Source organism: Cimex lectularius, unplaced genomic scaffold (assembly GCF_000648675.2).
Source record: "Cimex lectularius strain Harlan isolate CLEC.00 unplaced genomic scaffold, Clec_2.1 scaffold277, whole genome shotgun sequence".
NCBI lineage: Eukaryota > Metazoa > Arthropoda > Insecta > Hemiptera > Cimicidae > Cimex > Cimex lectularius.
In genome coordinates, this window is record NW_019394221.1 from 251,933 (window position 1) to 272,395 (window position 20,463).

At 35.3% G+C, this 20,463-nt stretch overlaps 2 protein-coding genes across 2 annotated transcripts; both read left to right on the forward strand.

Annotated features, from left to right (window-relative positions):
- Nucleotides 1-717: 717 nt before the first annotated feature.
- Nucleotides 718-5,985, forward strand: LOC106666596 (glycine-rich cell wall structural protein 1.8-like). The gene is made up of 2 exons (XM_014393884.2): nt 718-758; nt 3,864-5,985. The coding sequence occupies exons 1-2, from the start codon at nt 750-752 to the stop codon at nt 5,919-5,921; spliced, it is 2,067 nt and encodes a 688-aa protein (XP_014249370.2). The 5' UTR covers nt 718-749; the 3' UTR covers nt 5,922-5,985.
- A 4,040-nt stretch (nt 5,986-10,025) lies between these two features.
- On the forward strand, nt 10,026-11,321 carry LOC106666584 (hsp90 co-chaperone Cdc37-like). Its single transcript, XM_014393874.2, has one exon. The coding sequence runs from the start codon at nt 10,144-10,146 to the stop codon at nt 11,236-11,238; it is 1,095 nt and encodes a 364-aa protein (XP_014249360.1). The 5' UTR covers nt 10,026-10,143; the 3' UTR covers nt 11,239-11,321.
- The last annotated feature ends 9,142 nt before the right edge of the window (nt 11,322-20,463 follow it).

Genomic DNA, 20,463 nt, shown 5'->3' on the forward strand with positions numbered 1-20,463 from the left:
TTTTTTAATACGGTTTCAATCCCACCTCCTCCACCACATGACAAAGTCATCGTTTTGTCTCTCCCTACTTATAACTCAGACGTCGCACTATAATATTATAACAATGTATGGCCAATTGTATGTTACCGTCAATGCCAAAGCTTCTAAATCTTAAACTGTCCAAATATGTATATCACATGTCAACAAATTGTATCAAGATTATAGTCAATAGTTCATAGGAAAAAAATCGGCGGAAATGGAATATAGCTAGGTTTAGTGGACAAAAATTTAATGAAAGTTTTGTCAATAGTTGTTTGACGAGTTGAAATTATTAGTGTGCTTGAAAGCAATGTTTAACTTGACCTTAAAGGCTTTAAATTTTTAGAGTATTTGGTAGAGAGAGAGTTATTGGAGTTTTAGCAGTTTTTCATCACTTTACAATTGGTTACTATTTTATGGAAAAAAAATGATATGAAACACACGACAGATTGATTAAATAGTCGAAATAAAAGTGAAAGTTTATGGAATCGGTCTAATCTAAAACAAATCAAACTCCAGGGATAAACAAACGATTCAACGTACATCGGAGCGATATTATGCACATGTTGCAGTTTTACAAATTGATCATATTGCATTTTACGGCATTATATAAATTCTCATGGGAAATTCGTAGAGGGGGAAAGGATGTCAGATTGAAGAGGTGGATACCGTAAGTATATATATAGCAATGCAAAGGTTTTAAACCAGATCATTTTCAGACTGGATTCGTTATGCTTAAGGTGAGAGGTTGCAGAATTATAAAATACGCGTTCACTTCTCCATAATTCTAAACCGGTTTAACATTTTTTCCCCACAAAATACTATTTTAAGAATTTAGTTTTCTAATTGTGTATTTATTGCAAAATTTCTTTTCTATTTACTAAAATAACTCACATAAATATTAAATATGCTTATAGCATTGACGTATGGTCAATTTAAAATGGTAAAATTTGATTTTTTTCACCCATTATTTTGTTTAAGTAAATAAGTAATACAGCTACATAACGGAAACCGTTTTTTTTTCTATTCCAAATGATGACCGTTTTCAACAAGAAGACTGCTTTTTTAAAAATTATAATCAATTATAAAATAAAATTAGGTTAGATTTAGATTTAAATTTTATTTACAATGAGACAAACATATATACATAGTAAATGCTTTGTTAAGGTTACAATATTAAATTTACCAACATGCAAAGATTAGATATTCTTTCACATTATAAAAAGGATTTTTTAAATAATTTTTTCCTTTATGACACTTATAAATTTATGTGTGAACAGTTTTCATAGTGTGAGTGGGAACGTATTAAAAATTATATTAATCCATACATGTTTAGCGGTCATAATTGACCATTATTCAATTTTTTTGGGAGGGGGGACGTATTGTCAACAATCAGGTCAATTCAGGTAGGTATACGCAACTATTATTACTATATACAATAGAACAACCTTCCTCTGGGAATCGTAACAGAGGGCCCAAATACTCGCTGCATTGGTCAAGCACAATTCTCAAATCGGGTGGCATTCCTGCGCGCTCTCTATAAAGACCCAAGGATTTGCAGCCGTCAATTAGGTGGGACACATCGAGCAACCTTTCTCTACATGCCGGACACATACGCGGGCCTAGGCTTTAGAGGTAAATGAATTCAACAGCTTTTACTTCTTTAGACCTGATACTTTGCTCATTTAACATACAAGTCAGAAAGAAGCCGTAGAAAGAAGGAGCGAGGTCAGGATTAGATCAAAAGAATTAAAAAGAGAAATTATACTTCTAGCTCAAATGCACCATCATTTTTGACCTTGCCTAACTTGAAAAAAAGTAAAAAATTATTTTTAAATTGATGATCCGCTCCTTTCTCTCCATCACTTAACAGCCGAATCGTTTTGCCGACAACATCGTTTCTCCTCTTAGAAAAAAACTCCATTTCTTGGGTGTTTTTCTTGTTTTAGAACAGATCATCGATCGAGCCTGAAACTGAAGAACATCCTCTAAGCGAGCTATCTTATAATGAGATCATATCTGTTGGACATATTTTGCCGAGTCCTTCAGGGAACTGAATTTTCACCTTATGTACGCATTAGAGCGGGTGTTCCTCAGAGTAAAACCCCCCATATTGGGCCTATTTCTATTTTCAATATACACTACAGATATTCCTTTGCATGTTAACATTTAAACACGATTTTTACAACGCTTGAACACAAGTTCAGTCAAGAACAGGAGAAGTATAAATACCTTCACTCTTAACACAAACTAAGTACACACAACTATTATTACTATATTCAATAAAACCCCGTTTCTTCCAAGAATCGTTACAGGGGACTCAAATACTCGCTGCCGTCGGATGGCATTCCTTGGCGCTCTTTGTATGGAGCCAAGGAACTAAGGGTGGTGGAGTAGTCAATATGCTCTGGGAATGCCTAATATATCTCCAACTCCTGGGAATACGCAACCTCGTAACTTTGATGTGGGTACCGGAGTCCGATTAAAAGCAATGAAGGGAGAAGAATCGAACCTAACCTAACCCGTCCTAACCTTAACCTTAGGTACTACCTAACCTAACCTAACCCGTCCTAACCTTAGCCTTAAGTGCTACCTAACCTAACCTAACCCGTCCTAACCCTAACCTTTGGTGCTACCTAACCAACCCAACCCATCTTCACCTCCCTAAAACAGAAAACCAATGACGATTAAATCACAACAAAAATGGTGTATCCAGCCCAACAAGCATATTCTAAAAGTGCTCCTTTATTCTGAATCTTCTCTTTTCTTCTGTGCTCTCATCTTCTGAAGACTAGGTAAAATTTTGTTAGAACCTTTCTGTCTCTAGTTACGGTCGAGACATGGACAGTAGGTATGGTTAACAATTTTCAATTTTTCATTTTACCTCAGTTTAACATGTTTAGCAGCAAATCCCTCTAAATAAGATAGAATAACTACATCAGCTAACCTAACCCGCTCATAACCCTAATTCTATTACTCCCAAATCCTTACCTAAACCAACCATGGGTCAACTTCAACCCTCCCGTAACTTGAATGCGCGAAAATGGTCATGCGAAAAATTGTGAATTCAAAAAGTATCCAAAATTTGCTTCTTTCAGTATCTTTTTCTACTGAATCCTTATACGAATATTTGGTCAACAACCCCTTTGAAAAGATTACCAAAAAGTAGATAGCAAAATACCTCTAGTTTAACTTGAATTGCAGCCGATTGCTCCAACATAACCTCAATCACACTCTCCTTAAACCTAACCCATTACATTGACATTAAGCGCCTTTTTTTGTGACTTTAAAATATTCACATCATGGCTTTCTCCATCCCAGAATTGTATAGCTAGTTACCCAGGAAAGACCCATGTACAGCATTCTCAAGGTGACTACTTGATTCCTCAATTTGTAAATTATAAAGCATATTTTTGACAATTTTATACTTATTTTATCAATATAACTATGCCAACATAAGTTATTGTCAAGATTGGTTGAAAGCAGTTAAAATCATTAAACATATGTTCAAAAAGTGGTCCTGAGATTGAACCCTGAGGTACGCCACGTATCACAGTTCTCTGACTGGAAGTGTTATTGGTTACTTTTCATTTCGTTGTATCCCTAACACCATAATCCTGAAGCTTCTCTAAGAACAAGTCGTGATTTATTGAGTCAAAAGCTCAGGTCAAATCGCAGAGAGTCATATAATTCCTATTTAAAAAAAAATATTTTCATAAATAAAGTGTAATATAGTTAGTGAATGATAGTTTTAAACTTATTTATTATGTTTTCTTATGGTATAAATGGATATATAATAATGATATTATGTGAAAGTGTATATCATATTTATTTTTATATTTCAGATATTAGTTTTAACAACTTTATTCATCGCAATCCGGGCAGTCCCCGTCGAATATGGCCATGGAGGGCATCACGAAGTCGATTACTACACAGAACCTCACTATTATTTCGAATACGACGTGAAGGATCCTCACACCGGAGATGTCAAAAGCCACAAGGAACAACGGAAGGGAGATCACACAGAAGGAGTCTACAGCCTTTTGGAACCCGGCGGTTCGAAGAGGGTCGTCGAGTATACAGTCGAAGGCAAGAAAGGAGGCTACGTCACCAAAGTGCACAGAGGACCTGTCAAACTTGTAGACAAAAAGGGCCATGTTGGCGTTGGTTACGCCAACTCTAACTCTTACCAAAAAGAAGTTCAAGAAGTAGTCTACGGTTCATCAGGTGGTTCTTACGGAGGATCCCATGGTGGTGATTCAGGCTCATTTGGTGGGTTCCATCAATTGTCTCATGATAATGAAGCCGGCTCATCCGGTGGTTCTTTCGGAGGATCCCATGGAGGTAATTCAGGCTCATTCGGTGGGTTCCATCAATTGTCTCATGGTAACGAAGCCGGTTCATCCGGTGGCTTTGGAGGTTATCATTCTTACGGACAAGGTGGACAGGTTGGATCATCAAGCAGGCATGGCAGTTCATCAGAATCCCGCGGTAGTGGTTCAGGTGGATATCAACACCGGTCCAACAGCGGTTCTTCTGGGAGTTCATTCGGAGGACATCAATTTCAACCATCTTACTCTCTCGGCGTAGGCAGGCATGGTGGATCTAGCAGCTCATCTGGAGCAAGTCGGTTACAATATTCTCATCAAGGAAATGAGGTTGGTTCATCACAAGGTTCTTTCGGAGGTATTTATGGTCACGGATATGGAGGACACCACTTTAAACCGTCGTACTTAGTTAAAGAAGAGCAGGAAGAGGGATCGTCGGGCTCTTCCGCTGGAAAACTACAAAATTCTCAACAAAGCAATGAGGGTGGTTCTAAGGGATCTCTCGTAGGCGGATTATTAGGTGAATACTACCAGTCTTACCAGAATGGCAATGATGGTGCTTCTTCTGGTGGTAATCTTGGAGTATTCCAATCATATGGTCATGGTGGATTACTTGAGCCTACTTACCTGGTCGGAGAAGGAGGACAAGCAGGCTACTCTAGCGGGCTTACCCATCTAGGCAGTGAAGGCGGATCAGGAACAGTAGGTGGATATAATCTTCTTTCGTCTCACAATGGTAACGAAGGCAGTTCTTCTGGTGGATCTTTGGAAGGAGTTCATTCTTATGGATTTGGAGGACACCTTCTTCAGCCATCTTACTTTGGTGGACATGGTGGTGTCGCTAGTGGACAAGGCGCTTCTGGAGGCTATCAATTACTATCTTCCCATGGCGTTGCATCAGAGGGATCCCTCGGAAGCGGATCGTTAGGAGGCTACGAACACTTGTCATATCACGGTGAAGGTGGATCAGGAGGTACTCTTGGAAGTGGATCTTTAGGTGGGTATAATCTTTTATCTCACAATGGCAACGAAGGCGGTTCCTCTGGAGGGACCTTCGGTAATGTCTATGCGCATGGATATGGCGGACACCACTTTCAACCATCAAACCTCGTAAGTGAAGCTGGACATGGTGGATTGTCAAGCAACTACGGAAGTTCGTCCGGTGATAATCAACTCCAACACGTTCATGGTTCTACTGTAGGCTCTAGCGGAAGCGGTCTAGGTGGATTTCAACACCTCGGTAATGAAGGCGGTTCTTCTGTATCTCTCGGAGGTGGATATCAGCTACTTTCGTCGAACTACGGTCAAGAAGGTGGCTCTTCACGCAGTGCATTTGGTGGAGCTCATTCCCATGGGTTCGGAGGGCATCGCCTTCAGCCGACTTATGTTTTAAGAGAAGGAGAACGTAGTGGTTCTTCCAGCGGATACGGCAGCTCTACCGGAGGAAACGGCGGTTCCTCTTCCACACAAGGAGGATACGGTAAAGGCGCAGCTACCTCTAAAGTTACTTACTCAACGAACGGAGCTAAGGTGTACACATCTACCAAACACCTCTCACCCAAAAAGTACGTCTAGTAAATATTTTTTAGTTAAACAATTGTATCCTGTGATTTGTAAATAAATTGTTTTGTATGTTTTATAATAAAATATCAATGTTTTGGTTAAATTTTATTTACGATTGTTCCACACAAAAATAAATATTTTTGTTTTTGTTTTTTTGTTGTGTGGGTTTGCTTTTTATGTCACAACGGGCATGGAACCAATTCGATAATTTACCATGTATACTCGGTTTGTATATTCAATATTCAGTACTTCAATTTAGAAATAGAAATACAACTTTTTGAAATTATTTTTGTTAATAAACCAAGGATAAGGTGATGAAGAACTTTGCATATTAGATGCTTGTTAAAAAGATCTACAGAACGAAACTGTGCGGAAGATTAATAACCTTATTCCTCCATCTATCTATCTACTCTCTCTCACTCTCTCTCTCTCTCCCAGCAAGTGATAGATAATTATTATTAGCAAATAGATAGTTTTAGTTTTAAGATGAAAAACGATTCTTAAGAAACCGTAGAGTGTATGAAACATGTCAACCCCATTTTTATGATAATCAAGAATAGCTAGATTTTTAAAACTGTACAGGTTGTTAAATCTGTAAATTGTACACAGATTATTATTGAAAGCATACAAGTCTTTGATTTCAAATACCTCCCCATACTTTTCTATTTAGTTTATGAAAGTAGAATTGTTTTCAAAAAGTCAAAAATATGCAACAATCGTTGACAAACAAAATGTACGTCAATTATAAAGTTGTTATTTATTTATGGTTTACAAGTTATAAAATATTTATTGTTCGCCTGGAATCGCAAGATTATTAGTTTAATTTTACATAAAACTATGATACTATTTTCGATTACTTATTTTATAGAAATAATTTAGGCGGGTTGGGTAGTCGTTTTTGAAATTTCGTCCCGTACCATACATTGGTGATCTATCAGAAAAACTAGGTGAAATTTTTAAACAAGTAGGTTTTAGAGTAATTTTTGGAGGAGCGAGCTCACTCAGAACAACTTCTCAAAACCTAAAGGCAACGTTGATATTTTGTTAAAAAGGAAGGTTTACAAATTTAATTATAATGATTTCTATATTAAATATATATGAGAAAGCGGGAGGAAAAATAAAACTATAGGGAGAACAATGGCCTAAATTTTTCGAATTTAAGACTTCAGACAAACAGGACTATTTGAATGAAATAAAGCATAACTTCAAGTGTGATTTCAATTTGCAACGGGACGAATCTGATTTCCAAAAAGGTGCATTTTATTGATAAAACAGTCAATTTAATTTGCAATTTAAGTGAATTAGATTTGTAAAAGCGTGAAGTTGATTTTTAAAAGAGTGAATTTAATTTACAACAAATAATTCGATTTGCAAAAGATAAATTTGATTTTCAAAAGAGTGCATTTAATTTACACAAGGAGGAATTTGATTTGCGAAAAAGTGAATTTAATTTGCAAAAGATTGAATTTTATTTTCAAAAGAGTGCATTTAATTTACAAAAGGGGAAATTTGATTTGCGAAAAGTGAATTTAATTTGCAACGGGACGTATTTAATTTCCAAAAGGATGGATTTTTTTTTGAAAAAACAGTGAATTTAACTTGCAATAGGGAGAATTAGATTTGTAACTAGCTGAATTTCATTGTTAAAAGGGTAAATACAATTTACAAAGTATTAGCATTCGATTTGTGAAAAGGTGCATCTAATTTGCAAAATTTTGAGTTTAATGTACAAAAGAGTGAAATTAATTTCCAAAAGGGTGAATTTAATTTGCAAAAGGGTGAATTTGAGTTTCAAAATAGTGAATTTAGTTAAGAAAGGTTGAATATGATTTGCGAAAGAGTTAATTCGATTTGCCAAAAAATAAATTAGTTTTGCAAAATGTTAAATTAAATGTACAAAACCGTTAATTCGATTTGCACAAGGCTGAGTTCGATTTGCGGAACGGTGAATTTGATTTTTAAAAGAGTGAATTTAATTTGCAAAAGATGAATCTAATTTCCGAAAGAGTTTATTTTGTTGGTAAAGCAGTAAATTTAATTTGCAAAACGGTGAATTTCATTTGTAAAAGGTTGAATTATTTTACAAAAGGGTTCATTTTATTGGGGGGGGGGATTTTGTTGGTAAAACAGTAAATGGAATTCGATTTGTAAAAGGGTGAGTTTGATTTTCAAAGGAGTGAATTTAATTTGCAAAAGAACGAATTTCATTTGCAACAAGACGAATCTGATTTTCAAAAAGGTGAATTTTGTTGGTAAAACTGTAAATTTAATTTATAAAATGGTGAATGTTTCATTTGTTTTGCAAAAGCGTGAATATCTTTTACAAACTGCTGGTCCTGGGTAACTATAGGTTGGGGAATATTTTATTTAACAATATTATTGCTCTGTAATCTGGTGAATTTTGACTAATATTTATTTTCTTATCATAAGTAATTTCATTCAATAGAAAATTCTTCTTGTAACACATTTGTTTTGAAGTGATTTATTTTTTTCATTGTAAAATAATATAAATAAATTTTTCACAGAGATTCGATATATGCTATAAACTCCTATTTCTTCAACTAATAATTTAGACGTAAATCTGAAATTTTTTTCTATAACATTTTCAGGCTTCTTTTTTGCAGGATATAAAATGGCTCAACAATGTATCTATATGTAACCACCCCGAGCTGTAATTCGAAATAGCATTATTGATTGGAAAAGGGTTATATATATTAATTTTATAGTTTTAATGGGGAAATCATTTTATTTGGTTAATAATACAAATGCATTTTCTTAGTTTAACACTTAAATATTCTGTCTGTTCATTCCATTTCATGTGATTGTCTATGAATATCCCAAGGTAATTAATTACTGTACTTCTTTAATTGGTTGGCAACATTGCCGTGAGTGTTCTTCACAGTGATATTTGGTATTTGAACCCTTTCCAAGAAGGGTAGGTTTTACAAATAAAACTATTCCCCCCCCCCAAGTCGCAATAAACACTTGCTATGTGAGTTGAAACCCTTTCCAAAGCATAAGCTAACTCTACAACTCTATTTTTTAATAGTTTTCAAAGAGATGATAGGCTATTATTATGCTTTTAACTTTAAATTAAACAATTTCCATTGATCTGCGGTTGAAAGTATTCCGATTAATCGTCCTTCCGATTTTCTTGTTAGCACTACGTCATACCATTACGATCAAACCGCCCGCGCCGTGAAATTGTAAAGTTAAAAAATAAGCACTTGCGAATATTTTCTACCTATGAGGATGCGGGAAATACGTTACAAAATGTAATTTAAAACCGCTAATTGGCCGCAGTTTTTCATTGTTCCCGTTCGAATTGGCCAATTGTCTTCGCCGAAGACTGAGGCACACTGGTTGTGGTGGACGTGCGGTACCTTGTGCAACACATACCGTGGATTAATGATGGGCCATTTCGAAAATGTTACCCTCCCAGGAATGCAAAGCCAAAGCACATAAAAATAAGTTATATAAAAACAGAACTTTTATTAAACTCATTGTAGTGAGTCTTGAGATGTGTTAGTGCAGTTGGCTCTAGGTTTAAAATTAAAACTCAATTCAAGATCCTTTTCAAATTTATGTTTTTCTTATCCCAAACTTCTTTCAATTAAATTCAAAGTGTGCTCATGTTGGATGTGTTTCAGTTGAGAATTTTTGTAACAAAAGTGGGCTATTTTGAAGTATTAGCACAATCGACACTATCACATTCTAGATTCTTTTAACAGCATTTTATAATGTTATGCTCTCGATTCGTAGCATGAACTGGTTATATTCAAAATCCTCACAAAAGACTCTAAAAGAAAAAAATACGTTAGATGGATTTAAAAAAAAGGTAAATGCCAAAATCAGTATTTCACGACCTCAAACGATGTTTTACTTCTTTTGAACTAAAAATCTGGCTGATCAATTTGCTTAAAAAATAATAAAATCCATGAAATATATGTACATAAAAATAAATATATGAATGTGAAAAGATAATTCAATACAATTCGTTATCTAAGTTGTGGAAAAAACAAAGTTATGACCTAAACCTATTTTATTACAACTTAATTCGCAAGGATTTGTTGCTTAGAAGAGAATAATAAAGCATCAATCACATGTAATCTAACATCTGTGAAAAAATTTAAATGTAACACTTTTAAATTTATTGTAGAACTCCCATTATTATAAAATCGTGTTTTTCTTATCATTTCTTCATACCGGTGTCAAAATTGCCAGTAAAACGAACATGGTCGACTACAGCAAGTGGAGAAAAATCGAGATATCCGACGATGAAGATGAAACGCACCCCAGCATCGAATCTTCAGCCCTTTTCGATTATAAACACCAGGCCAGGATCCGGCGGATGGAAGAGGCCCAAAAGGAAAAGGACGATTTAGCCAAAGCCAAAACGGACAATCAAAACAAAATCAAAGAGTTGAAAATGAAATTGACCGATGGTTCCGGTGAAGGGGACACTTCCGTCGAAAGATCTTTACTCGAAGAGTTGGAGAAAACTGCGGAAACGTTCGACCAAATAGAAGAACGGCTGAAAAATAAAGAAAGGCTTACACCTTGGAACATAGATACAATCAGCCAGCCGGGTTACACAAAGACCTTGATAAAGAGGAATTCTCCTACTAAACCGCCAACTCTGACAGAAGAAGAAAGAGAAAAGCGTTTGCAGGATTTTATTAAAAAGAACGAAAAGACATTGCAGCAGTACGGCACGCTCAGGAGTTACGACGAAAGTCAACAGTTTTTGGAAGATCATCCTCACTTAGTCTGTGAAGATACTGCGAATTATCTAGTCATATGGTGTGTAAATCTCGAACTGCAGGAAAAGGCAAAGTTGTCCAAGCTCGTTGCCCATCAGTGCATCTGCATGCAGTACATTCTTGAGTTGGCCAAAAGGCTCGACGCCGATCCGAGAAACTGCGTGACGACGTTTTTCTCTAAGATCAAAATCTGCGACGGCTGTTACAAGTCGAACTTCGAGGACGAACTGAGATCTTTCATCGAGCGAGTCAAGGAGAGCGCGAGGGAAAAACTCGAAATCGCAGCCAAGGAGCAAGAAGAGGAGGATCGTCAGGCCAGACTGGGCCCTGGGGGCCTCGACCCAGTCGAAGTGTTTGATAATCTACCTCAAAACATGAAAACTTGCTTTTTGAAACAAGACGTCGCCATGTTGCAAAAAGCTATTGCCGATATGCCCCAAGATGAAGTCGCCTATCATATGAAACGCTGCGTCGACGCTGGCCTTTGGGTCTCCGGCGAAGAAGACTTTGAAAAAATAAAACCCAGCGTGGATACTTCAACAAGCTCGTCGTCGGTACCAAAATAACAATCCCAGCTCCGAACTTTCCACATAGTTGAGTACAATCACCGTGTCACAATAAATTTAGACTAATTTACAAATAGACTAAACTAGTTTTCTTAATTCTAGAACATATGCTTACGAAATTGAATCAATAACTAGTTCTCACCTGTAAACTACCAAAAATCAAAAAGACATTAACATTAGAAAAAATCAATAATTATGTCAAGTAATTATGCAACTAGGATCTGATGCCAGCAAGGAGAAATACTATCACCACTTCTTTTGTTACTAGTAGTCGATGATCTAATAAAAGATCTTAACAGCTTATGATATACCGTAGGTTAAGCTGACCTGGTAACAATCATAAAAGGGAAATTAGGCGAAATTTTGTCAAATCAGACGGAAAACTGTAGTAAAATTGTAGGAAGATGGGGTGGGAAAAACGTTTAAAAATAAGCTATAAGAAAACATATATTGGGTTGTCCGGAAAATAATGCAGGATTTTAAGTTTTCATTAAAAAAAATCTATATAAAATATTCTGTTTACGTTTACAGGATTACTCATTNGGGAAATTATTTTGATTAAAGAACATTGCTTTAAAGTAACTAGTTTCTTTTTTTTTGTTTAATACCAAAATCCTGCATTATTTTCCGGACAACCCAATATCATGCTTTTTACAAAGAGAAGGAGGCTCAATCTAAAAGCTCCCACTATAAAGGATGAAGACTTAACTTTCTCCGCAGAAAGGAATTACCAAGGTTTAACTCTTGACCAAAGCTTCAAATGGAGAAAACACACTCCGTAATGATTACACCACGGTCATACCATTGGTCACATATGGGGCTCTAGGATGGTGGCCAATAATATGGATCGCGGGACACAGCCCAAACTACAAAGTCTACTAGCTTGTACCTGCCCAACTACAGCAATGGAAACCTCACTCGATCTTCCACCCTTACATATTTACGGTCAAAATGTAGGTTTTGAGAGTGCCAACAGATTCCGGAGATACAAAGTCAAATCTATGGAAGCGCCACGGTCGAATGGTTGTGTTCTCGAGAAAATGCTAGCCTTGCAACTCTTTGTGTTACGGTCAATTTTGGTCCTCTAACGGGCAAATAGCCACCATTCCATACTGATTTAAACTTCTTTGAGCAGTGCATTCAGAAATTTGGACTTCGAGCTTCCTGGAGCTGATGAATGGCTTGAACAACAGTAAGGTGCCGGTTTCGCAAAATTCTCAGAGTCAAAAAACGGTCATCCTCTGGTTCTGTTACCCTAGGGCCTCCAGAACCGGGCCTTCTTTGGTAGGACCCTTGAAAACATCTAACGGCGTCTCGCAGAGTTTCTTAGGGAACTCCGATGGCAATATCCGCATATTTAATAAGTGCCACACCACGCAAAACATCCTCATCACTACGTGGCATTTTTAACTTTAAAAATTGAAATTAAGAAAACAATCATGAAAACTAAACAGTTTATTGATTCAGAATTCAAATGAGACTAACTAAACATTCCGTAAAAACTAAATATTGAAAATTCCTTTATCCTTGTTCCGGATTAAGGATTAAGTGTGTTTACCTCTAATTGATATTCCAAAATTAAAACAAAGCATAAACAAATATTTATTGGTAAAAACAATGAGACAAATTATGTGCAAAATCAATTGGGTGGAATTTTTTGCCTGCTAGTGTAATTTTTAATTAAACAGTTGTCGTCGATAAAGTAGCTTGGAATATAAATGTGATTATGTGACACAATCATTAGGAAATAGTTATTTAATTTTTAATATATTATTGATCAAAAAGATGATCTTCAAGATGATCAAAAATGCAGTTTTTTATTAAAAAAAATTAAACAAGAAGGAAAATAAGAGAAATGGTAGTTATTGCACATATGTACTAAAATAAGGTGTGAATTATATTTTACTTGTATTGCGTAAAGTGGTTTTATAACATGTCTGTATATATATATATATATATCCACCTCCTATCAAAAACCGGACTCTGAAAAAGAATAAGAAAAATATAATCAATTATGAAGCGATTTTTATGTAACGTATAAAACAAACATAACTGTTATCACAACTCACTGTCACAACTTGGTAAGTTATATATTCAAAAGACCTTAAAAGCTAAATGAATAAAAATATGGTAACAGAGAAAGTAGAACTTATAGAGAAAAGAACAAGTACAACTATATCAAATTTGGGTACACGGCCAAGTTGTGTGCGATCTGGCACGCCCTTGGAGTGTTGTTCTCTAGGGACCGACTTCCTGATGATGAAAGGTGATTTTCGATTCATCCACACGTCCTGTTCGTTCGGAAGATAAATTTTGCTCGTATCGGAAAAACTGTAGTAGATGACTGGGATCTGGACCGGCTGGAAGCAGACTACGATATGACAAAGAATATGTAAATAAAAGGTAATCCCGACTCAGAATATGCCATACATGACTAACACACGGACACTTTTTTGTTAGAATGATCGCGTATATATCCAAAAATTAAATAAAGATTGCTCGATACGTCATGTTTAATTGAACTTGGTTACATGTAAAGAATGTTAGCTCGAAAATGTAGTCACATTGCTATCCGTTAGGGCGTCGGTAACCAACATGGCAGCCATGAATTTAACAGCTATTTTTTTGTTTACACGTATTTTTATTCTTAAATACATATTAATTAAATCAGACCAATACATTTCTTTTGTTAAATTCTGACCTGTCCTTAAAGTCTCATTCATTATAGATACATCCCATATCCTATAAAGTTGTAGGCGGTTAGAGGTTAGGATCCAGTTAGTTATGGCATTTGTTAGTACTTTTCGAGTGCATAGATAGCATTTTGAATGAAAGAGTTGATTAATTTTCTTATTTTATTAACTTCTAGCATCTTACAATTTAACACAAAAGAAAACCAAAACAAACAACAACAAGCCTTCAAGGACAGTGATAACATTATTTTTGGTTCTAACAATCGCAACGCGCAGCTTTCCGGAAAAATTAACGTTTAAACATGGTAACATTAATGTTTAAACATGCTAAAAAAGAATGGGGCGTTCACGATCTTACTGGACATTTCTCTATTCGAGTTAACACGAGTAAACATCATACAAACATCGTGAATACCTCTAGAATCTTTCTGTCCCCCCATTTATGAAAACAATCATTTTATTGTTGCTAAAGTTATTATTCTTTTTAGATGTATTAGGGTTAACTGTTTCGTGGGAATGTATTAATAAGCATGAATGTGTTGTACAAATGTACTTTGTGGCATATTAATTACACATTTCAATTAATTATTCTTTTTATGTAAGGTCTTGGTTGCCAAGAAAAAGTTATTATCACGAGCGGGATTCGAACCCACGACCTTCGGATCAATACGCCGTTGCTCTAACTACTTGAGCTATCGTGTCTTCGATCCACTCGGACTCCCCATCTCAACCTACAACCTTGCGAATTTTCCTTCCTTTTTGCCATTTATCATTCATTTTTCATAAAAAGGATAATTAATTGAAATAAGTAATTGGGTCAATTGGACCACTATACATATAATAGTATATATATAAATTGATTAATATTAATTGCACAATTGGCTTTCAATTAGATTGGTATGTGTTTGTGTTTGTATAAAGGGTGAAGGAAAAATATCAAATACTTCAATGAGAAAAAATTATTAAAATGAGTGCGTTGGTTAACTGCTAGGCTGAAATTACCATGCTGTCGATAGCCACTGTAATAAAATGAAAATGACATGTTTGTTAACCGGGTTTTCTAGATTAACCTCTTGCAGAACTAAGCATTTGGTTAATATTCTTTAACCAATTACGAGATAGAATGAGGCAACTTACAGCCGAAATTCGTGAGCAATGACACATTTTCCTCTAAGTTTATCTCAAACGGCTCGGATCAAATTTTAGAAATATGTCGCAAATGTTAATTATCGACTGATATAAAATCGGATTGGTATTAAAACGGTGATTTGGTTCGAAACCGTAGCCAAAGCCTCGTTCCTTTCATTATGTGGAAATGCTGCAATTCGGCCACGTGAACGTTATCACACCTGTTAATGAAATTTCTACTTATTTTTTCACCGAAAACATATTTTTCGTAAATATTTCTTACTTACATAATTATATAAAAATATGAATTGGCCACTGAAATTGAGCCCTATAAAACCTTGTGCAATCCGAATTACGCCCACTATTCAGACTTTTATGAAAGAAATAATAATTATGTAACAATTTAAAAAGGCTCCAGCGTACAGGTTTATACTGCAGAAATTAAAAAATAATTTATATTAGCCAATAGATAGTCCGTTGGATAGTATTAATATAACTAGTTTGTTGTTTTTTCTCCCTCGACTCAGTGCACTCCGGAATCGAGGAGTCTATTCTACATGTTCCTAACATGTAATACATAGATAATTACAAAAATCCTTGTTAAGAAAGTTAAAGTTAAGTTAAAATTAAGTTTGATTTAAACTATAGTATAAAATGCAAACATGAAATTTTTTCTCAAAAAATAGGTCATCATTATCAACTACTTTAACCCATCTTTCTGCCAGAAGTTGAATTTGGTGGTGATACCTGTCGGTGGTTTACGAGGCGAAGAACTCCTTACATCAAAATTTGACATCCTCATAGTTTTCGACGTTCCGGCCATTCAAAAAATGCGCCGTTGACTGAAAAAGACCATATTCAGACAGTGCGATGTCAGGGTTGTAAGGAGGGTGAGGCAAGATTCTAATATCCTTTATTTCTGAAAAGTTTTCTTTGGTGAAAGGGCAGGATCGTAGTCTTGCTGAAATTCGCTTTATCCGATTGAGCAAAACATGGTACTTCTCTTTTAAAACCACATATACTCTTTCAAGTTTTTCACAGTAAAGCTCTGCGTCAATAGCACTGTCATCTAGTACCAGCTCAAAGTGCAAAACACCCTCATTATTCCACCAAAGACAAAGCATGATCTTTTTTTCCCAATGGCGAACCTCTTCTTGAACCTCTTGAACTTGCGGAACCCATTGGTTTTGGTGGATAAGATTTTAAAAAAATACCCATTTTGTATCGCTCGTTACAATCTCTTTCAAAATATATTATCTTTTGAATTTTCAAGCAAACGTGATATTAATTCGTTGTTGATCTTGGGCAGCTGACAAGTCATGAGGATCAGACTCTTCTATTTCGGTGATTAAGCTTTTTTTAAATGGTGGCTTACCGTTACATTTGAAACCTGCTTGGGACGATAATCCTCGAATGATTGCATGCAGATATTTATTGACTGACTCGAGTAATTCAGCATCATCCACCACTGAAGCACGACCAGATCTCATCTTGAAGGCTGTTGTTCCCAGAATGGAACCACCTGGACCAAAAAACCTGCGGTGTTACGATGCACAACATTTTCACCTTCCACTGCACAAATTTCCTCGGCTGCTTTCGCACTTAGTCCTTTTTTCCAGTAGTGCTTCAGTAGACTACGAGTGACAATTTTGTCTTCCGGCATTTTCGGCGAGATTTATTAAATAAAGGATTAGCCAAAGTAAACAACGATACATAAATGGATATGCATTGTTTACATCAGAGTTGAATAAGGATTAAAATGGAAACCTTAACAACACCCATTAATTAATGCACAAGTATTTGAATATGACCGTATAATAATCACACACATTAAATTAACATTAATGCAGTCAATGATGATGTGAATGAATTATACCTGTTTTTTTTTTTTTTTTTTTTTTTTTTTTTTTAATGCTTTTTATTTAGTTGTTATTGAGTTCGTTGTTAAGAGAAAAATAATAATGAAGAAATAGTAATAAGGAGAAAAGGAATAAAGCAAGGTTTTAACATTATTCGCTACTACTGGTGTTACGTAGGAAGTTAGAAAAACATTTTATTTATCGTGGCAACGTTCCCATCTTTAATGAGATCATCTTCAGGGCCTGTGACTTATAAACATTGTTTAAATTTTACAAATACATGTAGGATGTAAAAAGTGTGTATTTATAAAATTTAAACAATGCTTATAAATCACAGGCCCTGAAGATGATCTCAATAAAGGTCAAAACGTTCGCACTATAAAGAAAATGTTTTTCTAAAGCCTACGTCACACCAGACCGCATCTCACGATCTCCGAATAATCATTGACTAACGTTCATTAAACACCACACATTAAACTCATTAGTTTTAATAAAGTGAAGTTTTTGACGATGTCCTTCTTGAGCAGGTCTCTCACAGGTGTAGGCCAGGCTAACTGTGAGGATAACGTTTTTAATCTATACGAATCCAATGCAGGGAAAACTTAATATTTGAAAAATATGCTGATAAGTGACACCACCACAGGTGCAAAAAGGAGTGATATTAATCTTCTTTCAAGACCCGAGCCATGACAGGACTGTCAAATTTGATGTAATTGAAAATTATTGCGCTGTGGGAAGATGTTTATCATTCATTCGTTTTCTTTTGGTTCGCTGTTCTTTTATCATCTTGGTATACTTTATTTCCTTGGCATAAGATGTAGGTATTTTGCTGATTTTCAAGTCGACCTCAACAGAAGCATCGTCTACCTCCTAATTTCCAGAGCACACATTGGTGGACCCACATAGACCCTGGTTTTATAAGATTCCTTCTAGATCTATCATGTTCTAGATGGATAACTTTCCATTATGGAAGGTTCGACGGTTAAAGTTTTAGGTTTGGAATGGCACTCGACAAAAGATAGCCTATCATATAGATACCAAACGAAAGAGATAGTTGCCATAAAACGAGGGATCATTTCCACTATTACGCGTTTATATGATCCTCTCGGATATCGTGCGCCTGTCATTTTCCGGGCAAAAACCATCCTACAGGAATTGTGGAAAATAAAGTGCGATTGGGACTCAGAAGTAACCCGTCGTGTTTGGATAGGTTTTCATGAAGATTTATCTTAGCTTAAAAGCATTCAAATACCTCGATGTCTACAACTTTCATCGTTGGACGTTGTGGTTGGAGAGGATTTACCTGAGACAAAACCAGAAATTGTTTTGCTTAGTTTAGATAAGTACCCTTCACCATTCATTGAATTGATAGATAGATCATCCTCATACAGCAAATTGATCAGAATCATAGCATATATCTTACGTTTCACTCAGAACTGCAGAATAACGTGACGTTATTATAATAAACTTATAATAAACGTTATAATAAACTCAGAACAACGTGACGCATCCACCTGTCTTTATGGCTGAAGACAAAAGGAAAAAAAAAAAAAAAAAAAAAAAAAAAAAAAAAAAAAAAAAAAAAAAAAAAAAAAAAAAAAAAAAAAAACACTAACAAAAACTCACACCGATTTGAAAACACTCGTTTCATTTATCGATTCAAAGGGAGTTCTTAGGGTGTTCGGTCGTCTAACTAACCCACCTCTGCCCTCGCACCTTTACTCCCGCCATACCCCATTAAAAGGCAATGCTTATCAGCCTAGAATTTTTGTGGGTCAAAAATTGGTGGGCGGTATGTTCAAGCATACTATATTTTCTATATATTGTATATTTTTTGTTTTAAAAATAATTAGTATAAGTTACATGTAATTATTGTTGTTAAGTGTGAATTTTTGTGATCTATACGTCGCGCACCTAAAAGGCCGTGAAGTGACGGGTTTTGTTGTTGGAGACGCGCTTGACGACGAGGTCCAGAGACTCTTCTTCGCTCCCGCACGTGTTCGAGGCAGTCCCGCAAGCCGCAAGCTTAAAAGACTGTGTACGAGTTAGATCCGCAATTTATTCGCGACCGTTTTTTGTGCTTGTCGATTTCTCCGCATTTGTTGGTGACTCGCCACTCCTCTCGCTGACTTCTCCCGTGAGTTTTTTCGCTTTAGACAATTTATGTTTTTTTTTTCTCTCTCTCTCTCTCTCTCTTTGGTTTTATTAAAACTGTAAACTTATTTTATATTTGATTTATTTCGTTTGTATAAAATCTAAATTTAATTCCTTCGATTCTTGTACAATTATAATTAATTTCAAACATCGCCTTATTGTCATTTATTGTAATATATATACAATAATTGAATTGTAATTGACTTACAAGTGTTGTGGGCTGGTAAGTGTTAAGGAATTATAAGGATTGAATTTTCCATTTTTTTCATTACATGTGAGATGTTGATGGACTGCAATCTGGAAAAATTGATATTTAGCGGATTCTAGAGAAATTTAGAGTTTCGGAGAGTGAGGGATTACCCTCAATTGAGTTAGCTCGCCCTTTCTCGCACATTTAGCTTTCCCTGATTGTTAAGGTATGCAAGTGCGTAAATTGTGAGCTATCGCTCATGACATTACATTGTTTTTTTCAAATTACAACCTCATTGTCCACTCCAATAACCGCCTGCTGCTCAGCCTGATGGTTAGAGCAGGTTTTTCTAATAAATTATTAGCTTTTTTTAGCGCAATTTTATTATAATGACGCAGTCCACTTCGCTATATGAATATGAAATACTTGCAATTGCGTGGCTTGGTCGATAGTATAGCATTTTGCTGGATAGCTCCATTTTTCGTAAACAACCTAGTTCACAACCAGCTTACACACTGCAAAAAAATATTTTGCTCATTTTCAGCTGTTAACGAGTTTGAAATAATTTTTAATTTATTTATTTATTAAGTCGTTCATTGCTACGCTACGGCGTTAATTGAGGATCATTACGAAACGAATTAAATATAAAACCTTAGCTTCTAGGTAGGTACTTATGTTACAAAATTAATGTCACAAAGCCACCATTTTCAGATTTGTCCATTTGCCAACCATTCAACACCGGTGGGGGAAAAAGAACCTGCGTGACCAACTGATACACATATAAAGCCCGTCGGCCCCCTTCACATTCAGTTCGACATAACAAGCGAAAATGTACAAGGTGAATGGTCTTTTTCGAAAATATTACATATATATTTATTTCCTTTTTTTCTATTTTCAACTACTTATAAGCAGCTATTAAAAAATAAGTTGTTAATAATTATCTATTATATTAATCCGTATGGATTTTAGCGATTGTTTAAATTGATTTATAATTTTTAGGTAAAGGTTTGATTTTTCATCTTAGCCACATAAAAATTATAAATCGATTTAATTAATTGCTATTATACTTCTTTGTTTTTCAAGTTACAGTTGTTTAAATCTGTGAAGCATTTTGACTGAGAATTTATATAGCTAACACAATAGTTTAAATTATGGATATGAGTTTAAATTTGATAATTTTTTTTAATTAAAAAAATGAATA

Coding starts and splice junctions, on each gene's coding strand:
- LOC106666584 (XM_014393874.2), top strand. CDS start 10,144: ATGGTCGACTACAGCAAGTGGAGAAAAATCGAGATATCCGACGATGAA.